The sequence below is a fragment of the Rhipicephalus sanguineus genome, chromosome 10, assembly GCF_013339695.2.
Source record: "Rhipicephalus sanguineus isolate Rsan-2018 chromosome 10, BIME_Rsan_1.4, whole genome shotgun sequence".
Classification (NCBI taxonomy): domain Eukaryota; kingdom Metazoa; phylum Arthropoda; class Arachnida; order Ixodida; family Ixodidae; genus Rhipicephalus; species Rhipicephalus sanguineus.
Genome location: NC_051185.1, coordinates 50,310,336 through 50,331,453, shown reverse-complemented (window position 1 = coordinate 50,331,453; position 21,118 = coordinate 50,310,336). Strand labels below are relative to the sequence as shown.

The 21,118-nt window shown below is 42.1% G+C and overlaps 1 protein-coding gene and 1 non-coding gene across 4 annotated transcripts in view; both read left to right on the top strand.

Annotated features, from left to right (window-relative positions):
* The window catches only part of LOC119371845 (protocadherin-like wing polarity protein stan), a 54,734-nt gene extending 35,559 nt beyond the window's left edge, over positions 1 to 19,175 (top strand). Inside the window, exons 22-33 of one of the 3 annotated variants that reach the window (XM_037642309.2) lie at positions 1,518 to 1,685; positions 2,693 to 2,813; positions 3,556 to 3,774; positions 6,403 to 6,623; positions 8,175 to 8,241; positions 8,374 to 8,453; positions 10,317 to 10,485; positions 11,137 to 11,232; positions 11,994 to 12,153; positions 14,295 to 14,465; positions 15,159 to 15,595; positions 18,807 to 19,175. In XM_037642309.2, the coding sequence (XP_037498237.1) occupies positions 1,518 to 1,685; positions 2,693 to 2,813; positions 3,556 to 3,774; positions 6,403 to 6,623; positions 8,175 to 8,241; positions 8,374 to 8,453; positions 10,317 to 10,485; positions 11,137 to 11,232; positions 11,994 to 12,153; positions 14,295 to 14,465; positions 15,159 to 15,595 (1,909 nt within the window). In that variant the 3' untranslated portion in view covers positions 18,807 to 19,175. The remainder of the gene's footprint in view (positions 1 to 1,517; positions 1,686 to 2,692; positions 2,814 to 3,555; positions 3,775 to 6,402; positions 6,624 to 8,174; positions 8,242 to 8,373; positions 8,454 to 10,316; positions 10,486 to 11,136; positions 11,233 to 11,993; positions 12,154 to 14,294; positions 14,466 to 15,158; positions 15,596 to 18,806) is intronic. The other 2 variants (XM_037642308.2, XM_037642307.2) reach the window with 2 other exon arrangements.
* Trnat-agu (transfer RNA threonine (anticodon AGU)) lies at positions 13,981 to 14,055 on the top strand. The gene is given in 2 exon segments: positions 13,981 to 14,016; positions 14,020 to 14,055. It is a non-coding gene; the product is annotated as a tRNA-Thr (tRNA).
* Positions 19,176 to 21,118: the final 1,943 nt, after the last annotated feature.

The following is a 21,118-nucleotide window of genomic DNA, read 5'->3' as shown; positions in this document are numbered from 1 at the left end:
CATGATTCCAAGGCACTCAGTATTACATTCCAAGAAAGAAAATGAAGGAATGTGTTGTTTTGAGTGTGTTTCAGTAATTAATGCTAATTAGCATGTAATTAAATATCTAATTATTCTGCAATCAGCCAGCTTCAATTTTTGCATAAAAAGAATGAAATATTAGGCCCAAAATGCATGCACAGTTTGTTTTTTGGTTGTATTCATTTCAAGCAAAGAAAAAAAATACTCTTTACATTGGTCCTGGAATGCGGCACGTCGAACGATCGTCGAACACTGTAGTGTCTCCAGGAAAGTGATCCCCTGCAGTGATACGCAGTACAATGAAGTTAATTGACCGCCAGCTGTCCACTTAGTAAGCCTGCACGAATGTGCACACTGTGTCTCAAGCCATTTGAGGAAACACGCGGTGCGTGACGCGCCGCTGAAGTTCATGTGTACAATTGTACACACCGCCACTGACGGGGATATTGCCAAGTATAATCATTTAATAATTAAGATTGGAATTATGTAGAACGATAACAAGATTTACTACGAGATTGAGATTTTTGTAACTGCTCTGTGTATGTACGAGATTTAGATATCTCTTACCCTCATTTTTTTATAACCATTTATCTTAAAAAGTAATTACTCTATGACTAAGCTTTAAATTTAATTTTACTTTTAGCACTCCAATGCACACTTCTACTGGGTGCTTCAGATAACGGTCTAAAATGTCTTAAACATATAGCTTCTGGGGAAAAAAGACAATGTTTTTCTAAAGCAAACTGTCAGGTGTGACATACATCCATAAATGTTAATATTGCACTAATCTCTAATTAGCAATGATTAACTAATTATCATTTAAATAATAACTTCATAGTGCATACGGATTAATCGATGATGGATGAATTTCAAGCTGGCGAACTTGCAAACCATATGCACTTGGAATTAAATCTGAGGCTGGCGCAGATTTTGAAATATATATGCCATCAAACATGCATGAAAATTATGCTGTTGTTTTAATTTACAATTGTAAGGGATTGTGGTTTTGTACATTGAAGTGCAAAATTAACTGGAATGCTCACGTATTTCATCGCACACTTTGGGAATGAGCATCTCAAAGCTGGTGTCTCCCTGAGAATTTGTCGAATGTGGATATGTTTTGCAAACCCACTGGCTACAATTTGTAAATTGCAATATGTATCATAAAGTAACCAATTATAATGTTAATTGGTGATTTTTTGTTATTGATCAGCTAATTAGCATGATTTTGGCATTTATGGATGTCGACCACACCTGACTGTTTACTTTTAAGAAGGGTTTTCTTTTTTTGTCTTCAAAAAATGCTGTTTAGATGGTTCAAACTGTTACTCGAGGGGGAGGTGTGTTTAAATTCAGGCAGATCTAGTGTGAACATGTGGCATATAGAGGCATTTTCTGGAACACAGCTGATTTAACTCACTGAATGCCTTGCTGAAAATGTGAGGAATCCAGGGAAAACCTAAGTTCATGTTGCCATGGTGTGTTCAACATTACAGGCAAAAGTTTGGTGTTGAACTGGCGCTTGGAAGTCCCGTGACAACGCTGGTGGTCCAGCCTGCAAATGCGGGCACACCTGTTGGCCAGATCAAGGTCCGCTTCCGCTTCCCGAGAATTCGATCTCGGGGCGAACATCCACAGTGCGTCTTCTGGATGTTTTCATCCAGGTGAGAAGACTCTTGACGAGTATAGTTTGTATTAGCTACTCAGTTTGCACAAATGTAGTGCCTGCCAGTTTTTGTTTTGTCTGGGACAGTCCAAAAGAGCATCTCCTATTAGGTTTAGGACATCGCTCACGACATATGTACTGGGGCATAGCAGAAAGGACGATACTTCTATAATGTCATTCAATTCACTGCCACGCACTTTGCTGTAGCAGGGTGCATGTCACAGTTTGCTAACTGTCGCGATTGTGCTATGGCTGTCAGTTGTCCTTATAAAATTGTTGTCGCTTCTTGTATTTTCTGATTAGTCAAAAGGCCGCTCTTCACATTGTATTCACGATCATTTTGTATTTCTGAAACTAAAGTAGTGAGTCAGGATTTATGAGCCAGTTTTATCACTTCATGAACTGATGTGAATTATCGAGGAGGTAGTGGTACGCATGTCCTAGTTTGTGACTATGATGGTTACTCAGCATCTTTTTCTTTTTACTTAATATCTGCTGAAGTGACCGTCGATCACGTGAGCTCCTTCGCTAGTACAGGTGCTTGAACAAGATTTAGGTTCATAGCATAAAAGGAGAAGATGAAACAAAAGGTAAACAACATAGCCAAGCATTTGTCTATGTTGTTTCACTTCTTTCTCGTTCTTTGTTTGCTACATCTCGCGATACGAACTGGCACAATCAATTTCCTAAGGGTGTTGTGCTTGAACGTAGAGCCATTATCTCACGTGTGTCAAGTCAGGTGAGAGCACAGCAATCACAACCTTGATTCGTACCTGACCATACTGAAGCAATCTACACTCAAACCTCGATATAAAGAACTCGGATATAACGAATTATCGGTTATAACGAATTAAGTGAAGAATAGTCTTGTCATAGATACAGTGTTAGAAATAAACGTTTATAACGAATTTTCGGATATAACGAAGTTGTTTTTATGGCAGATGTGACTTTGTTATAATGAGGTTTGAGTGTACTTCTTCCTTTTCATTTGTTTTTGTATCGAAGTGGCCGCGGCAAGTGGTCAAGCCGAGGCTGCAAGGTGGAAGGATTCGATGCCGCGTACGTCAACTGCTCCTGCGACCACCTCAGCAGCTTCGCTGTTCTGACTGACATTGTTAGTCGTGAGGTAAAGGCCCTCGTGACTTTTTTCATTTCCTTTTCTCTTATTAATCGCGAGTGGCGTATGGAGTCTTCATCGCACATACTTAATAGCTTGTGACAATATAAGGAAGCACTTTTACTTCACAAGGTACTTTGCCAGTGCAGCCCATGTAGTCTATGTTTGTGGAATGTAGTAATTAAGTTATGCCTTACTGTAATGAACATAAACTTGACAAATTATCTGACATTACAAAATAAATTACCACTTTATGCCATTATCAGCATTCTTAGTAGCACACATTGTTTGCCTTAACACTGTGGCAACATGTGTAACGGCAAGGCAACATTGAGGCAACGTTTGGAACATTAAGGCAGTATTGCGGCAAGGTTGTGTCAAGTATTGGTGCTATTAGAGATGTAACAAGTGCGTGCAAAAGGTGCAAGGTCAGGAAGCACAAGCAACTGGAATAGCAGCTTGAAGAGACCCCTGACCGTGATATTTTGGCACAGATTGTCAGCAATTACTGAAAGGAAAATACATGTTTGCACAAAGGAATAACAACAACAATAATGACAATGATAGTAAATAAATAAACAAATAGAAATAAAAATGGGCAAAAATTGATAGACAAAAGATTACCCGCTGCCTGAGTTTAGCTCCGATTTTTCTATATTTTTTGTGCGGGTTGTAAGCGAGAAAATGTGGTATCTTGCTCCGCAGCCACTACTGTTTGCACAGTGTGCTTTGTCTTGGTTTCTTTCTCTAGCACTTGGCCGAGGTTTCAACGGCTGAAGGAGCGATTGCCTGGTCCGGCCTTGTTGGTGCGCTGGTCATGCTTTTCCTGACGTGGCTCGTGCTGAGCCTTCTCCGCGGTACATGTACAAACTCCAACTCGATCCATCGAAACCTCGTCGGCTGCCTTTTCGTCTCACTACTCCTCTTCCTGGTCGCCCTCAAGTTACGCCGAACGCTCCTGTATCAAGAGGTCAGTGTCAGTATGGAGCGACTGCTAATGGTAATGCCAAACTCTGCAAGTGAAATGGCACGCTTCGTAGTAGTCACCATCACCAACTTTGGTGTTGTCACCAACTTTGGTGTTGTCACCAACTTTGGTGTTGTCACCGACTTTGGCGAGTCGCTGATGTCATACTTTTGGAGACCGTAGACACAAAAATATGTCAATGATTACTAGCATGTGCTCTTTCCTTTCCTCTATTCCCACTTTAAGTTTATTGATAGCCTTATAAAAGTTAAGATATTCGCTTAATTGCACTCATATCCATAGAGGCTGATGCAGGTTCATGAATGTAAACGTAGCTCTGTATGTACACTTATCTGCCGCATTTCGTTGTCGTCGGCGCGGCCTTCGAAGCTGGCTGTGAGGGCACCGTTGGCGCCATTTACCTCAGATCTTTTGAGACAGCAGAGCATAAAATAAAGTAAGTCTCAAGATAAAAATGAACGCGCGCGAAACGCTTTACTGCAGACGCATTCGACAGAATGGCAGTGATAGCAGCGCAGCGCGGGGATATAGGAACCGGAATGTAGGATGTTCGCGATGTCGATACGATTTCCCACAGTTGACTAGTGCCTCCAAGATCGACATTTCCAATCACAAATCTCTGAGGCATAAAGTAGCGATCGAAATAAAGCCTCATAGATCACCAATTAGCTTTCGTTTTGATCTCTGAGGCCATACTTTGTATGGTACGGGTGCCAGAGGAGATAATGGCTGGCGATTCGGTGTGCGCGATAGTCTCGGACAGAGTCAGGATTGTCGAATGTAGATCTTGCAGCTGTCCGAAATATCGGTCGTCTTTACACATTACTTCTATGGGATCATCGGCGGTGCCGCGCGACTGTCCGAATTACCGAGCATGTCCGAATTATCGGTGTCCAATTTATCGGTCGGCGACTGTATATGCAGTAATTATCTGAACAGGAAAACAACACAAAACAGTCTGAAAAATTGCAAGCGCTCGTTAATGTGCATGTGATGTCTTTTCACAAGAACGACCAAACTAGGGAATTGAACGGAATCTTTCAAAATTTAAAATCAATATTGCTCTTTGTCTTTAGATTGTACTGGTACGCACACGGTTTGAGATAACAGCTTGAGAAAATTTCAACACTTTATGTGCAATCACTGTGACTTGGAACTCGAACACTTTAGCTTGGGGCCTGCATTATGCCTTTCAGCCACTCAGTAATTAAACCCATCAGGGGCGTAGCCAGAAATTTTTTTCGGGGGGGGGGGGGGGGTTCAACCACACGTTATGTATGTTCGTGCATGTGTTTGTATGTGTGCATGCCTATATACGCAAGCAAAACTGAAAAATTTCTGGGGGGGGTTTGAACCCCTCTGACTCCCCCCCTTGGCTACGCCCCTGAAACCCATTATTGTTCTTGAAGGTTAGCTAAACTGAAAGTTAGGACTGAATAATAACAATAGTAATACATTATAGCCTTATTTCCATTATCGTGATGGGCAGGAAAAAAGTTGAGTTAATAGCCCCTACAGAAATATACCTTTAGCAAACGGAGATTGAAAAAATGCAGCATCATACATGAGCTAGTCACCTTGCAGAAGAAGCCTTTTTACAGATAGTGTAGATGTAAAGCAACCATCATCAAAATTTTGCGTTTGAAGTGTGAGTGTATCTTCTTTAAAAACTGACAGAAATGTATATTTATGATGACATAACGAAAAAGAAAGAGAGGAAATATGTTACCACTCACCGTAAGTGGCGCATAGTCCGTAATGTTGAGAACGAGCATGGTTCCTCAGCATGGCCTCCGAGATGTGGGATACGCCAGCTGCTGCTTGCAGTGCACTGGGAATCTCTGAGACAGCATGCTGGGATTTACATCGGCTCATTCACATTTTCGACGGGTACATGACCATTTGCGACCGGCAACAAAAAGGGGCTCGACGCAAGCAACGTTCACACCTGAGGGCGACTTATACCCGTCGACATACAGAATTCATGTTTGCGTGCATTGCTTTTCCCTGCAAAATAAGCTGACGCCCTGTTCCTGTGCATCTGATTGGTCCAGAGGTTTGCGACTGCAGTCACGCAACTGGAAAGAGCGGCTGAGCCAAGACAGTCACTTTGCAACCAAAGTGGCCATTTGCGACCGCTCCCGACCAGTCACTTTGTGACTAGCTTTGCTGCATGACCAGTGCTACTCGCAGGTGTGAACAAGCCTTTATGGCAAGAAAGCAAGAAAGCAGCAGGAAAGCTACACATTTACCAGTCCATTAAGAAGGTATTAACAGTGCATAGATGATAAGGAAAAGGGACAGAATAAGCAGAGGCAAAGAGGTTCAGTTCTTACCAGTCCTCCAGGTTTAGCAAGATTTCTTAAATAATATATGCTACCCATTTATAACCAATCTAGCCAAAGTGAAGCTTTCTTGTTGCCAGCCTTTAAATAAACTCAGTTACCATATCAACACACGAGTGTATTCCCCGTGTTTATTTTTCGTCATCTTTTTATGTCATTTTCACCCATGTGTGTTTTGCCTCGGCACAGGCAAAAGTTTCGTTACCGCTTTGTGACAGAACTGCCATGCTTCAACGGTTTCATTTCTAAATGCCCCGTTCTGCAGTTCCCGTGCAAGCTGCTGGCCATCTCTCTGCACTACGGCTTCCTGTGTGTCTTCTCTTGGCTCTCGCTGGATGCGGTTCACCTGTACCGCATGCTGACTGAGATGAAGGACGTTAACCACGGACATATGCGCTTCTACTATTCCCTCGGCTACGGTGCACCCGCCGTGGTTGTTGGGCTGGCCGTCGGTGTGCGGGCTGACCACTATGCCACCCACAACTTGTAAGTTATCATCATTGGAATTGCGCACGTCTCACCTAGTGAGAGAGAGGGATAAAATTGTTTAATGAAATGGGAAGATTTCTGCTAGGACATATGTAAGCAGTGCAGTGTGAAAGGGAAGGGAATCGGGGATAGAAAGACCCTAGGAGCGGGAGTGGGAAAAGAATGAAAGATGTCAAACATGTATGACCATAATAATTTGCTGGTGAGAAAAGCAGGCGAAAGCTTAAAGCTTGTAAATCAGCCAAGATCTTGAAAGGCCTTGGCTAATTCTTGGAAAAATATTACATTGAAAGAAATGACATTGGATATGCTATCCAATGTCATTTGATGCTTCTTAGATCTGGTGATTCTTGGGAAGCAGACCTAGGTTTCTAACACCTGAATGGAATGACCTTGCAAGGTGTAACTGCACTCAAACCTCGTTATAACGAACACGGATATAACGAATTATCGGTTATAACGAAATAAATGAAGAATAATCTTGTCATAGCTACAGTGTTACAAATAAATGTTTATAACGAATTTTCGGATATAACGAAGTTATTTTCGTGGCAGATGAGACTGTTATAATGAGGTTTGAGTTATAGACTCATTCAAAATGCAAACCGTTTCCAACAGGCCTCATGGACCTCCCCATTTTATCTTCAAGTATGAAAATACACTTGTGCATTAGCATGCGAGCACTCTAATGGCATATATTTAACTGACTTTGGTGAGTGCCAGGGGGTTAGGAGTTCATATTCATAAAACAATTTTAAGGCGTACAACAATTTTAAGGATTTTAGTGGCACAATCCAGCTGCTCTAATGTAACTAATAAACCAATGTATAATTTGAATAAGGCTTATTTGCTTTGTTAATGAACCTTCAAAGCTTTGCAGGAGTGCTAGGAAACTGTCAGTCAGATGCGTTAACTATTGATTAGGACAGGTTTGTCAAATCAGGCTCGCATGTGTGGTGTGTGTGGCTTGGAAAATGTAGACTAACCTCTCATTTTCATTTAGAAAGCCAAGTTACTGACGATCGCAAGCCTTTAAGACAGTCCGACAAGAAACTTTTTGCTTGCATTGGCTGTCTGTCACACACTGTCACTATTGTAATACATTTAGTTCTGTGTAATTAGATAATGTGGACTTCTGCCTGCATGCCTTTTCAATATTTGCCCAACTTGGTTGCCATTCTGGCAACTATCAACTGCGCAATTTTTTTGCTACTCAACCACTCTTTAATTTGCCACCTTTTGTGGCACACCTTTGCTTAGCAGATATTTGCTGAAGGTCACTGAAATGGAACATGCAGTGTGACGAATGTATGATACACATATATACACACAAAGATCAAAGCACAAATCTTCTTTGTTTAATGATATACAGCTGGCACTTGAACTCTGACGTCTCATGACATTCACCTAAAGGTCATCTTTTTTCATTCACCCGTGGCATGTACTTCCTCTTTTATTTGTAGACGTGCATGTACTTTTTTTCTATGGCTGTGGAAGTCCGAACTTAATGAAAATGAATTGTTTCACATTTTTTTTCTTTCTTTGCAGTTGCTGGCTTTCAATGTACGAGAACATTGTCTGGAGCATGGTGGGACCAATCTGCGTAATGGTTCTGGTAAGCTACGATATGATGTGACATGGCTACGATATGTCTGTGATATCTTGCATGATGTGACATTGTGGTGGGGGATTGTTGAATTGAGGATTAGAAGAGGTGGTGAGTCTTCCTTTTGTGTCCTCTGCGCAGGCGACCCTCGTGATCTTTTCGCTGTCGATACGAGCAAGTGTCCAGATCAAGGACACCGTCATGGACTTTGGAAACTTGAGGTTAGTGAAACGCCGAACGAAGCAACTATATGCACGACGGGGACTCTAGATTCACTTATATACTTGTTTACCTCAAAAGCCGCTGTGGGCCTTACATGGCAAGGGGGGCAAATAAATATGGCACACTTATGTATATAAGTTGCACATACGCCTTTAGCATGAAAGCAAGCATGCAAAGTGTTGCAACTTAAAGTTCGACCATAAGGATATATACTATGCATCGACATATTTGCACAGTGCAAAATGAACAAGGACAGATGAGAGGACACAACACAGGCGCTGTGTTGTGTTGTGTTGTGTTGTGTTGCGCCTGCGTTGTTGTGTCCTCTCATCTGTTCTCGTTCATTTTGCGCTGTGCAAATATGTCGATGCTAAATCACCAACTAGCCCAAGCTACCGTTCTATCATGTACTTTGCATTTCAACGGCAACCATTTTCAGTAATTTAACACAAAATATTTGACTCAGCGCGATCATTTTCACTAGGCTTGTGCGAATATTCGAGCAGTTCAAATATTTGAACGAATATAACAGTATTCGAATTCGCTCCGAAACGAATTTAAATCATTCTAAATTTCGAAGTATTCGAAATGAACGAATAGACATATGTACCGCATATAACTCCCTGTAAAGGTGGTTTCACTGCAGTGGACGGGTGCTATACCGTGAATACACCTTGCCAGGAAAAATTCAGCACTGCCACGAAGCCCCAATTCAAGATTAAATGAACAAATTACCCTCACATCGATTCATCATTTTTTAAATTTAAAAGCTCATTGTACCGGCTTATATGCTCAGTAAATTTTAAAACTTATCGTATTTTACAGGTTATCACTTGCATTCTACCGAAAGTCAAATCCTGCTACTATTCAAAGTTGATTCCACTTCCCTTTGAACCAAAATGACATTTGCACATGCCTTGTTTCGATTCTAAAAAAATATTGTGCAGGTCAGTTGGGTCATGGCAAATATGCTCATTTTTATTTATAATATGTGATATATACTATTCGAATTCGATTCGAAATTATTCGACCAAATCACAATTTGCTTCGAATTCGCTTCGAACCTACAATTTACTATTCGCACAAGCCTAATTTTTACATTCAGTGTTCATGATAGTGGTGGATGTCACAAATTGTGATGTCAGATCTTTGTTTTCCGGCCTTGTTTTCTTGACATTCTTTTATCGTTTTGTAGCAATACTAATTCACCACACTGCCCTCGTGCACAAACAAACAGGTGTGCTGCACAAAAACTGAAGCATCGCACCACGTGGTTAAATTAACTACTCGTGTGACTCTGGTAACTTTCACATAAGTGGGTCTTACTGTTCTTTGTGAATGGCATACAACATGGAAAGATGTGACGTGACACAGCTGGTGGTGTCAGCATTTCTGTCATCCCACTTCCTCTCCTTTGTCCTTCCATTTTGCCTCTTCAATAAGCACCCTCAAAGTTTTATTTATCGCAAAAATGGCTTGGCACGCAAGGTGCTTTTAGTGTAGCCATTTTTATTGTGCGGGCCAAACACTCTATATTGATTTAGATTCACACTAAAAATCTCGACACGGTCAAAAAAGTAGACGCTCAATAAACGGAACCTGAAGAGACCAGGAAGAACATAATTCGTTTAACAGGAGTTCAGTTTACTGGGAGATGAACAGGGCCTGCAGAATTCAAGTACAAAATCGATCATGGTACATGCAGGTGTTCCATTTAAGCAGCAATTCAGTTTTAGAGATTTCTGTCTACTGAGAGTCTACTGTATTCCAAGTCCCTGTATGTTATAGCTTTGGAATCTTAAGCCTTATCAACCGTATAACTGGGTTGTTGACCCAAACTTTGTACTGACGTGTTCTTTCAGGGTGCTGCTATGGGTCAGCGTACTGCTTTTGCCGCTGGTCGGCAGTTGCTGGACGCTTGCTCTGCTGTCGGTCAGCGACGAGCCACCCGAACTGCGGCTCGCCTTTCCGACCGTCTGTCTCATCACCGGCATCTACATCTTCCTCGGCTACTGCATTCTCAACCGAAGGGTTCGTGCACAGTTTCTTGCAACCTCGTCACAAACCATCACTGTCAGGTTTTCACGCTTCCCTCTGTAACGCTGCCACATTCAATCCCTTCTATCTCTAGGGAATTGATAAAGCCACTTGTCACCTCAATGACAATTAGCAATGTGTTCACGTGAACCAGTTGCTACATCTTGTCCTGCTGTTCTTTTCTTTGTCCCATGTTCTCGCTGTTGGTATTCTGCTGTTTGACTCGATGACAGTGTCGGTGTTGTGAAAAGTGAAAAAATTTCTTACACAACCTCTGTAGTCGATCAGGCAGCTTTTGATAAGGGCAAATAAACGGAGTATGAAAAAAAAAGAAAGCAGGGGCAACACGTGATAAGATATTCCAAGTTTCGAATAAGTTGATAGAATGTCTGTGAAAAGCAATGAGAACCAAATGCTGAGCATGCCAAGTAGTGATAGGACTTGTAAAATGTCCATGGCTATTAGTTGCAGTAACTACAATGCTTACAGTTTTTCCAACTACTACTAACTTGGTTATCAAATGCTTGTCAAACATTGTTCCATTGCCATCACTGTACTGTCGCTTATTGGTCGGTGCCAATCTTTGTTTGTTCTTACAGTGTAAACAATTGCACTATTGATACATTTGCTTATTATTTCCTCTAGGTCCGTCAACATCTGTGCTATGTATGGGCAAGAATGAGAGGAAAGAAAATTCCTTACGACGAAAGTCTCAGTGGAACCAGGGCATCCATGATTTCGGTTAGTATTGAATGATAGTATTAATATGTTTGTTTAACTGTCGATAACGTTTTTATCACCGGTACTCGTTTCAATTAGCGGAGTGAAGTAGTTCATTGTGGAGTTTGCAGTAGCTAATGATGCGTTTTATACAGTAGACTCTCGCTAAATGGAATCTGAAGGGACCAGGAAAAAGTGTTCTATTTAACAGGAGTTCCGTTTACTGAGAGGTGAAGAGGAGTTCAGAATTCAAGTTCGAAACCAATCATATTAGACGTAGTTGTTCCGTTTAAGCAGCAGTATAAGAGATTTCCATTTACTGAGTCTACTGTAATTAGGCCACATTAACCTACAAATGGCAGGACATTGTATAGTGCACAGAAAACTTTTGTTTCTCTTGTGCTTCCTTATCACGACAGGGTGAATTTATGAGGCATTACAATTATAATTCTATACAATGCAGAAGCCTAAGTGCTATGCGCTTCTTTTATTTGTATTTTCTTGCGCATAACCCGCTCAAATATCTAGAAAATTCGCAGCTAAAATTAGGGTGCGGATCATATGCAAATTTCAGTGCGCAAGTTGCCTTCACGGTAATGCAAGAAAGGTGGCTCCACATCAGTATGTGGGGCTATTTTCTTTTTCATTTTTATTTTTCTGAGGTTTGTAGCTGGAGGTGTGGGTTATATGCAGGGTTGGCTTATACGCGAGGAAATACGGTATCTGCCTATGTAACTTGGTGAATAAACAGCCGACTTTTTCTGTGCTTTGCCACTTTCCAGAGGTCAGCGCTAGCGTACCACAACTCATCATTTGACATACTTCACCGCAACGTCGGCATATCTACATCGTCTACAACAAGCCGTTCCACGGCTAAGACATCAAGCAGCCCCTGGAACAGCAATGGAAGGGTTCATCATCGCAGGAGCCACGTGCATAATGGTAAGAGAGGTTACACTGGCTTTTTGTTGGCTAGATAGTGGCTAATATTGGCTAATGTCTGAGTGATGGCTAGTGTTGATGTCAAATTATGTTGGCTGCCCCCTGTTACAACAGCGGCATTGTCTTCATTAAACCTCAGTCCAATAATTGAGTTGTTTATCCATTTTATTAGGGATGGGCAAATATTCGGGCGGTTCGAACATTCGAACGAATATTACAGTATTCGAATTCGCTTCGATATGAATTTAGATTATTCGAAATTTCGAAGTATTCGAAATGAACGAATATATGTATACATTTGACCGCACATAACCCCCTGTAAAGGTGGTTTCACTGCAGCGTCTGGTTGCTGTGCCATGAAACAATTTATCCAGGGGAAATATGCACTGCCGCGAAGGTACACTTCAAGGTGAAATGTACATATTTTTTAAAGTTTAAAAGCGTGTTATATGGGCTTATATGCGCTAAGTATAGTAATTTTTAAATTGTAACGTATTGCACCACTTATAACTTGCACCCTACTGCTATTCAAATCTTGATACTATTCAAGGCTCCTTCCACTTCATTTCAAACCAAAAAGTGGCATTCACTCATACCTAGTTCCAATCCTAAAAAATATTGTGAAGGGTCCTGACAAAAATGCTCATTTTTCTTAATAATATGCGGTAAATACTATTCGAACTATTCGATTCGAAATTATTCGACCAGATCACTATTCGCCCATCCCTACATTTTATGTGTTGTTGCAATCTTTCAGACACATTTCATACTTAATTCATCAGCCAGTTCTTTTCGTCGGGAGAGTGGGAAATACTATCCAGCAACTTTGCTGTGAAACGCAAGTCGCTGTGTATTGAGGAAGGCACACAATATAAATCATTGTTGCGGTCAAAATTTGAAGTTGTTTATTCACATACAGTTCATTCTAGCAATATACAGTGGAACCTCGTTAATGCGTACCCACCGGCAACACCGCATAACTACGCACTAAACGCTAGTGCGCATTAACCACCAAGTAAAAATTTGCATCTCCTCGCGTACGCTATCGCTGCCAGCAAAGAAATAAATGCAGTGCCACAGCAAATATTGCCTAAAGTACCCACTGCAAAGCCTTTTCTTTCTTTTTGCCAAAGTGTAGAAAAGATTCTGGTACTCTCGCACGACCGTCCGATAGTGCCGATAGCGCGCGGTGGCGATGCCAAGGAGCATTTCTGAACTATTACAGGGTCCGGTATACACTGAACCGACATAGCGACAGAGCAGACAGTGTCGATTTTCTGTGATATATGTGTGTGCGTCTGTGCCGCGGTCTGCTACTAAACGAAAACTTACACAGTTCTAGTGAAATGCAGTACGGCTGCGTGGAGCCGATCGTCTCATGGCTAGTTGCATGCAGCGCGTCACCTTCTCAGCTCACGCCGTCACTGCCGGGCTGCTTGCTGTACCACACGCGCGCATTTGTCGTAGAAGTGTTCTTCGTACCCACTTTGTTACAGACCGTGCACAGATGCGGCGAGTAGCTTGTTCGGTTAACGCGGCGATGACGAACTTCCTGCAAGCGATGCACATTCCGCAATGTTCTAGCGGTCCTGGCAGCGGACAAAGCGCGTTTGGGAGCTGAGGGTCTCGTTCTGGCAGACTTGATGCCTTCAGGTAGTATGCGCGGGATTATTGGTCAGCTGCCAGCTCGTAAAAGCATCACGTGCTACGTGACGCCAACAGGCAGAAAAAGAGTGTTCCACACACGCTGCCATGGCTGTGATTAGCACTAACACTCCTAGGTCTAAATGCACGTGTATACCCCATAATGTGGACGGCTGGATGACCGCCGTCGTAGCTCAGTGGTAGAGCATCGGACAAGTTACTATTCGAAGGTCGCAGGTTCGGTCCCTGCTGGCGGCAAGTTATCTTTTCGTCCACTTTACTTTCTTCACATTTATATCCTAATTGCTATAAATACCACCCCCGATACTTTCCTTGGCATATAGTATGTCTGTTAGTTCTCATTTATATTACAAGGAGGCACATACTTATACAAATCATAAAAAGCGAATAACACTGTTAAAGATTGTACAATAAAAATTTCCTATCTACATAGTGGGTACTGTGTAGCTTATGAGGGCAACGTGATTTCACAACAGATCCTGACGCAGGCGAAGTGGTGCGAAAGCGCCGCACCACCTCGGACTCGGACTCTGAAATGTCGCTGGACCATGCCTCCCTCGACCTCGCGTCGAGCCACTCCTCAGACGACGAAGAGTCAAAGCCATCATGGAGGGACACCTCTGGACTCCCAACTGTCCGTGAGGAAGGTACGGATCCGTGTTAATGTCGTGTTTTCATCAATGCGGTTTGTTTGTATGTGCGTGCATGTTCTTCCGATGGCGACTTCTAGAAGGTGATCTCTTTGAATCAAGGACTTAAAGCATAAAGGGGCACTAAAGCAAAAAACAATTTGTCTCATATGAGTAAATTACTCCTTCACAGTTCCAAAATCACCACGCTTACCGCAAGAAGACACCTGGTAAGCGAGAAAACGTGCAAAAAAAATGCAGATGGCGACACCACCTTGGAATTCGCACACCAGACGTCATGACGTCATGGATTGTGACAGCATCTACTACGTCCTACGTAGTTTCATATCTGTGGCTGTTCATGGTGATGACTGGATTGGGAACTACGTCCCATGTAGTTCCCAATCAGTAAAAATGAAGTAGACTGTCCTCTGAGGGGCCATAGACTTAACATACCAAATTTCAGGAAATTTCATTGAGCTAATGTCGCCAAAGTACACTTCGGAATCCGCGACGTCATGCGTGGCGATTTAAGCATGGAATTTAAAAATGAATTTACCTTGATTGTCTCCTCTATTAATAGACCTATGATGGCGAAATTAATGACACGAGAGTTCTGAGAGTAAAAATGATCAATCTAAACCAATTCATTGTTTCACTTCAGTGCCCCCTTCAATGCAGTTTCTCGAGCCACTCCACTTTCCCTTCCAGATGTGCCTCTTCCGGTCACGACAACCGTCTCACCACTGTCTGCAGCTCCGGTCACCGACGTCATGTCGCCGATGGTCTACAACGGCAGCGGTCTGTGGGACTGCGGGTTGCCTCCGCAGTTGGGGCAGCACCTGCAGCAGCAGTCGCTGACTTCCCCGCAGCAAGGGTTGCTCACATCCGTTCCCGCCCTGGGCTCGTTGACGACGTCCCACAGCTACGGCACCGCGGCCGGGATAACTTCGATATACAGCCAGTCGCCATTGGCGCCGCCAATGCTTTCATCGCCACAGGGTCTACTCTCCCCCTCGTCCAACGTCCAGTGGGCCGACGAGGATGGCGAGTTCAGGAACAACCTCGATCAGCCAACGCCCAAGGGCAAGGACGGTCTCTGCCACAAGCCAAACATGCCTCCACTGGCTGCATCTGATTCTGAGTGAGTACGTCCACTTGATTTCACTTGATTCTTGTGCACTTTATTAAGTATTAGTATTTTTTTGTACGTACTGCGTCAAATGAAACGTGAACAGTGGCAAGCGTTCACAATGGTATACTGGGTGCCGCCCAGTCATCACCACAAACAGGCGCACATATGCGCAGTGCTGCCGAACCGGATGTGCGTGCGCGTCCATGGTGGTGACTGGACGGTGCACACTATACCATTGCACATGCTTGCCGCTGTTCGCGTTTCATTTGACGCCGATAGTACACGTCAGTGTTAATGATATGCCACCAATCTGCATTTTATTATGTATCTGTACTCATATTTCAATGTTCGTAACTTCCCCCCTACACCAATGCCCCATGCAGGCGCTGTAGGTATAGTTAAGAAATAAATAAATAAACATTACCGAAGTAATACTGCAAATGAGTTCTGCAGAGTCCAGCAAGGTGGGGAGAAGGGTTATGAAAGGGATAATTGAGAAATTATCCCTTTGATGAAATAATGTTCTCTGAAATAATAATAAAATCTGGTTTTGGGGGATTCTTTCACTTTTCTATCGATCTGTCACCCAACACGACACCACGTAGAGATTGCGGCCATCCCGTTACTACGCTCGAGTACCGCGCGACTTCACACACGCACTTTTGGCCACGCAGTTCTATCCCACGATTACATTGTGTCTGTAGGTACACCTGGCAGCAAAAGTTTATGGGACATAGGCTATACAGCAAATGGGAATTTCTGCTCCGTTAGCGCATGATGCTTCTAATATAGCAGGTAACTGTGTAGGTAGGTGGCAGTAACTACTACAGGCTGGAACATTTGGTTGGAGGCTATCTTTCCAGACAAAGCAGGAACATAATATTTTCTAAAGTTTCACGTGCTGCAAACTTTTGCTGCCAGGTGTACAGTCAAGCCCGCACATATTGAACTTGTAAAAAATGGGAACCAGTTCAATATACAGTAGACTCTCAATAATTCAAACTTGAGGGGACCTCAGGATTTTATTTGAATTATCAGAAGTTCTCATAAATATGACTCAGGGCAACACACCAACTAGCACTGCGATGTTTATTGTTTCTCAGTGCTGCAGCAACATCATAGGCTGCTCTGCATGATTGCCAGTAAAATTTTTAGACATCAGCGATAATACTGGTACGTGTTATTATAAAAGGCACACGCGGGTGTGTAATTAACCCTTTCAGACGCCACCCATGAAGAACTGTCTGTAAATGCGCCAAATCTATGCGACGTTTCAAGGCACTCGATGTTCTATTGCCACAAAAATAATGTCGTAACATGTTAATTTATGCGTGTTACAGTAATCATTCCTAATTGGTTGGTAATTAAATATCTATTTATTCTGAAGCTATTCGTGCCTTGTTTTTGCATAAACAGAATCAAATCTCAGGCTAGAAATATAGTGCGAATTCGTTTTCGGTTATGTCAATTTTGTGCAAAGAAAAATTATACTTTATACGTGGCTTGCAGGAAGCGGCACATCGAATGACTCGTCGACTGTGGTAGTACCTTCAGAAAAGTAATTGTATGCAACAGCACACTGCAAAATGAAGTTAAGTGAGGACAAATTTATTATGCAGGAGGTTCAATTCATCCAAACCTCAATGTATCTGGCTGTTCCGTAGCCCCTAGTCGATACAAAGAGCAAATACAAGTGGTGTACACAATTCTGTACATAGCCTCTCAAAGGGTTAAGGGACGAAATGTGTTGCATCCCACGACAGTTGCTAGCCCCTTGTAATTCTTAGGACACTTTCTTGCATGGCATACTGCAGAGAAAGGGACTTTAAGAAACGTTTGGCATGCGATAGATCGAGGCCAGACCATAGCTTTTTTTTTTTTTCCTTCGGTCAGCACAAGATTATAGGTGCGCAAGGTTCGGATAGTTTGGCCGTTTTGTAGACAGGCAATCAGCTTTATTTGCGCCTGTTAGTAAGAGAAAAACGTGAATGTTCAGCTAGAAGCAACAAAGGCAGCAAATATTTCCAGACATGGACAAGCAAAAAGTTTGAATTAACCGAATTTGTGCAGTGAGGCAGTTTGAATTAAGCAGCTTTAAAATACATTGAAAACATAGTGGGCCAACCAAAAATTTAAGATTTGTTTGAATTAACCAAAAGTTTGAATTATCAGAGTTTGAATTATCGAGAGTATACTGTATTGTATAATCTGGTACAGAATTTTGTAAGAATTTACTGTATTTGGAGTGTGAATTTCGGCATGCCAATTGGCTTCATGGCACTGCTTCATAACAATGCAAGAAAAGGGCTTCACGGCAATTCGCAGGTTTTTTTTTTCTTTAGTTTCTATTAGGGGTATGCATATGTCTTGGAATTTCTAATACGAATCAAATTTTCCTTATTCGAAGCCTATTCAATTTATGTTCCATGTAGCCATAGATTTTCCTATGCATTGTCATGTTTGTATATAGTTTGATATAAAATATAATTCAATTTGATATAGGTGGGTTTTAATGTATACGTAGTACACAAAGACTGACACGAATCAAACTGAAGGGAAAAGCAAGTGGCATCTTGAGCATACGTTTATAGGACCAGCTTCATGCGCAGTCAGCAACAAAAGTTCACAGGACATGGGATTTGCATTAAAGGCAAACTCTCACAAAGCTTAGCCTCAAAGTCTCTGTGTGACCAACCTTTGAGACCAGCCCACTGATATATTAGTTCAGAAGTGCCATGGCTTTGCAGAGCATAAGTTCACAGTTGCTGTAGAAGTGAACGAGCCTTCATTGTTTATGCAGGCCTCTTCCCTATGCCCATGGAATCGGAATAAGATTAATTGAAACTGAACCTGTGTCTTGTTAGCTTTTATGGCAGACTTTTTTTGTGTCTAATATGTCTAAAGTAGCATAACAGTGTGACAGAAGCTTTTTCATAATTTGTTGCAGAGCCCCTCTTATATTTGCCTTGCCCATTTCTTCTTCTTGATTTCGACCTAGATGTCCTTAACATCCCTTTGTTCCTGGACCCACTCTGCTTGCTACTTATCCCTTAAGGTTACGCCTATCATTTTTCTTTTCATGACTTGTCCTCTTGACCATATTTCGACCATATTGACCACGAACATGACCTTGGTCATGGCCTTGACCATGACCTTGAACATGACCATGACACGACCATGACTTGACCATATTTTTTTATTCTGCTGTCTCATTCTCTTTTCAGGGACAGCAACGAAACGTCCGTGTAGAAAGATCTCAGGGCAACATCCGTTTCACTTGCCTCCCTCTTCTTTGAAGCTGCCACCGCAGGCCAACTCTGTACATAAAAAAGACAGCAACGACATGAAAGGAACGCGGGACAAGGCAGCAACGGAAAAGCAAGGTCAGGTCGATGACCGCAGGGTCAATGACCCTCCTCGAGGAAGGAGGGAAAGACGGAAACATTTACATTCCATCCACTTTGGGACCAATCGATCATCGTCGCTTTCACACGATATACACATGCATTGTACACACACAAACCCAAGAAGGGCCCTATAGAGTGCCCAGAAACAAAAACAAAAAGGCCAATAAAGACCAAATGGTAGCACTAGTAGCACTTTTTGTGTGAACCAATGCCCTAGGCTCCTATGCATACACAAGTACAAAGTTCGCAACAAAATGCAAATGCATTTGTTGATGTTGAGGCTCATATGATGAATTATGGCTGAGCCCTTTCTAATGGTTTGGCAGCTTTGAACCACTCCTCACGCGATTCATCTGGTGCGACACCTGATGTAAACCTTCTGCCACGCAATATTACATCTGCTAACATAATCACTCACACTTCATGATGCCTGTATAGAGTTTCTTTTCTGAAACACTTTGGAGCACTGGTGGAGCACTGGCATGGCTCTGTGGTAGAATGCCTGACTGCTATGCTGAGAGCCTGGGTTTGATTGCCGCTCAGACCCATGATTTTTATTATTTGCATGCATTGCAATTTTTTGCTCGCGAACAATTATGAATTTTCACTCGCAATCAACAACACCAACGATGACGCCGACACTGGTATTTCTGAGACATAAGCTCTTTAACACTATCGCGTTAATAATTTGTAACTCTGCATCAGCTATACTATTTGAGGCTTGACCCTGTTGGCGGCTGCGGTTTCACGTGGTTATTTGGACTTGAACATTACTTGTCCTTTGAGAAGTGCTATAATTGTGAAGCTACATTTCCTGCGAAACAATTAGTTAAACTAATATTAGCACTAATTATTACAAACAGCATGTAAGAGTGCAGTTTGCTTGCATCAAAACAGGAAAAAAACAATGATGTAGCATTTGCGACAAAAGTGTGGTTAAGAACACTGGCATATGCTGTTACCCACGACGGCTACGATTGAACGATCATCATTGTTATTGTCATTGGTAGGGTAAAGTTAGCTTGCAGAGAAGCACGTGAATTAGAAAAAAAATGTTTTATTCAGGGTAACAGGTTATATACAAGAGGGGGTCATGACCGTGAAAAAGTGTTACATTCAAAGCACTTCTTCGTTTTGGTCGTAATCACTGTGGCTGAGTAACAGGTCGATACAGTTTCGACGAGCATCATCTACTTTGTACAAAACGATGTATTCGCCAAGAAAGAAAGCATTGGCAAGCTCTTTTAATACCTTGTTTCGGTTGACAGGCGCTTGTCAAAACGAGCAAGCAAATGGGAGAAAATGCTAAAACTACAACGACCGACGGGCTGCAAGGAACGAGAAACATTGTCTGAAACACTTAGAGATGTAAAGAGAAAATGTTCAGCTTGGTTAGGTAGTTACCAATCTAGAATATCAAAGTCTCCAGTGTTACCACGATAGGAGGCCCGATGAGCTGGAAAGCACGCAATATCGTGCTTTTGATATCTTTGCATCGGCTTGCTGCAACATTATGATTTCCGATTGATTCTTCAGGCTTAGCAAAATTTTTTTATCAGTAAACGTGGTTTGTATTGTCTTCTAAAGAGAACCAAAGAATGAAGTTGGCAGGTTTTGAATACTTTTATCAAGTCAAAGTGACGCAAATCCAATGACAAAAAATTTTTGATGTCACATACACGTACTACCATGTTCTGGTGCAGAATTTAAGAAAAAATTCCTGGCAGCCGATTTTTTACTGCAAAATGAACAAGAATGAAGTATTGAAAGAATAGCTTATCATTAAAAGCAGCGCATTGCTCTTTAGCAATGTCCTTTTAAAACAGACAGCCAATCATGTGACACAGCACCGTGTGTGTCATCGTCCCTTGTCAGAGCAAATGCATGCAGTATTTTGAAGCTTGCATTCGAAGCTGGTGTGCTTTATAAAAAACAGATACATAATGGTGCTCTTGTAACTATAAGATAAAATAACTACCATAAACTAGAAGGGCCCATATCTACAAGTTTTAGCTCATCCACGACTGTGTTTATGTGATGTACATTCAATGTGATTTTGTTGAACAAGAGAGACCTAAGATCACAACATTTTACGTACATTTTTGGGCCTACATTAAAAGAACGCTTAG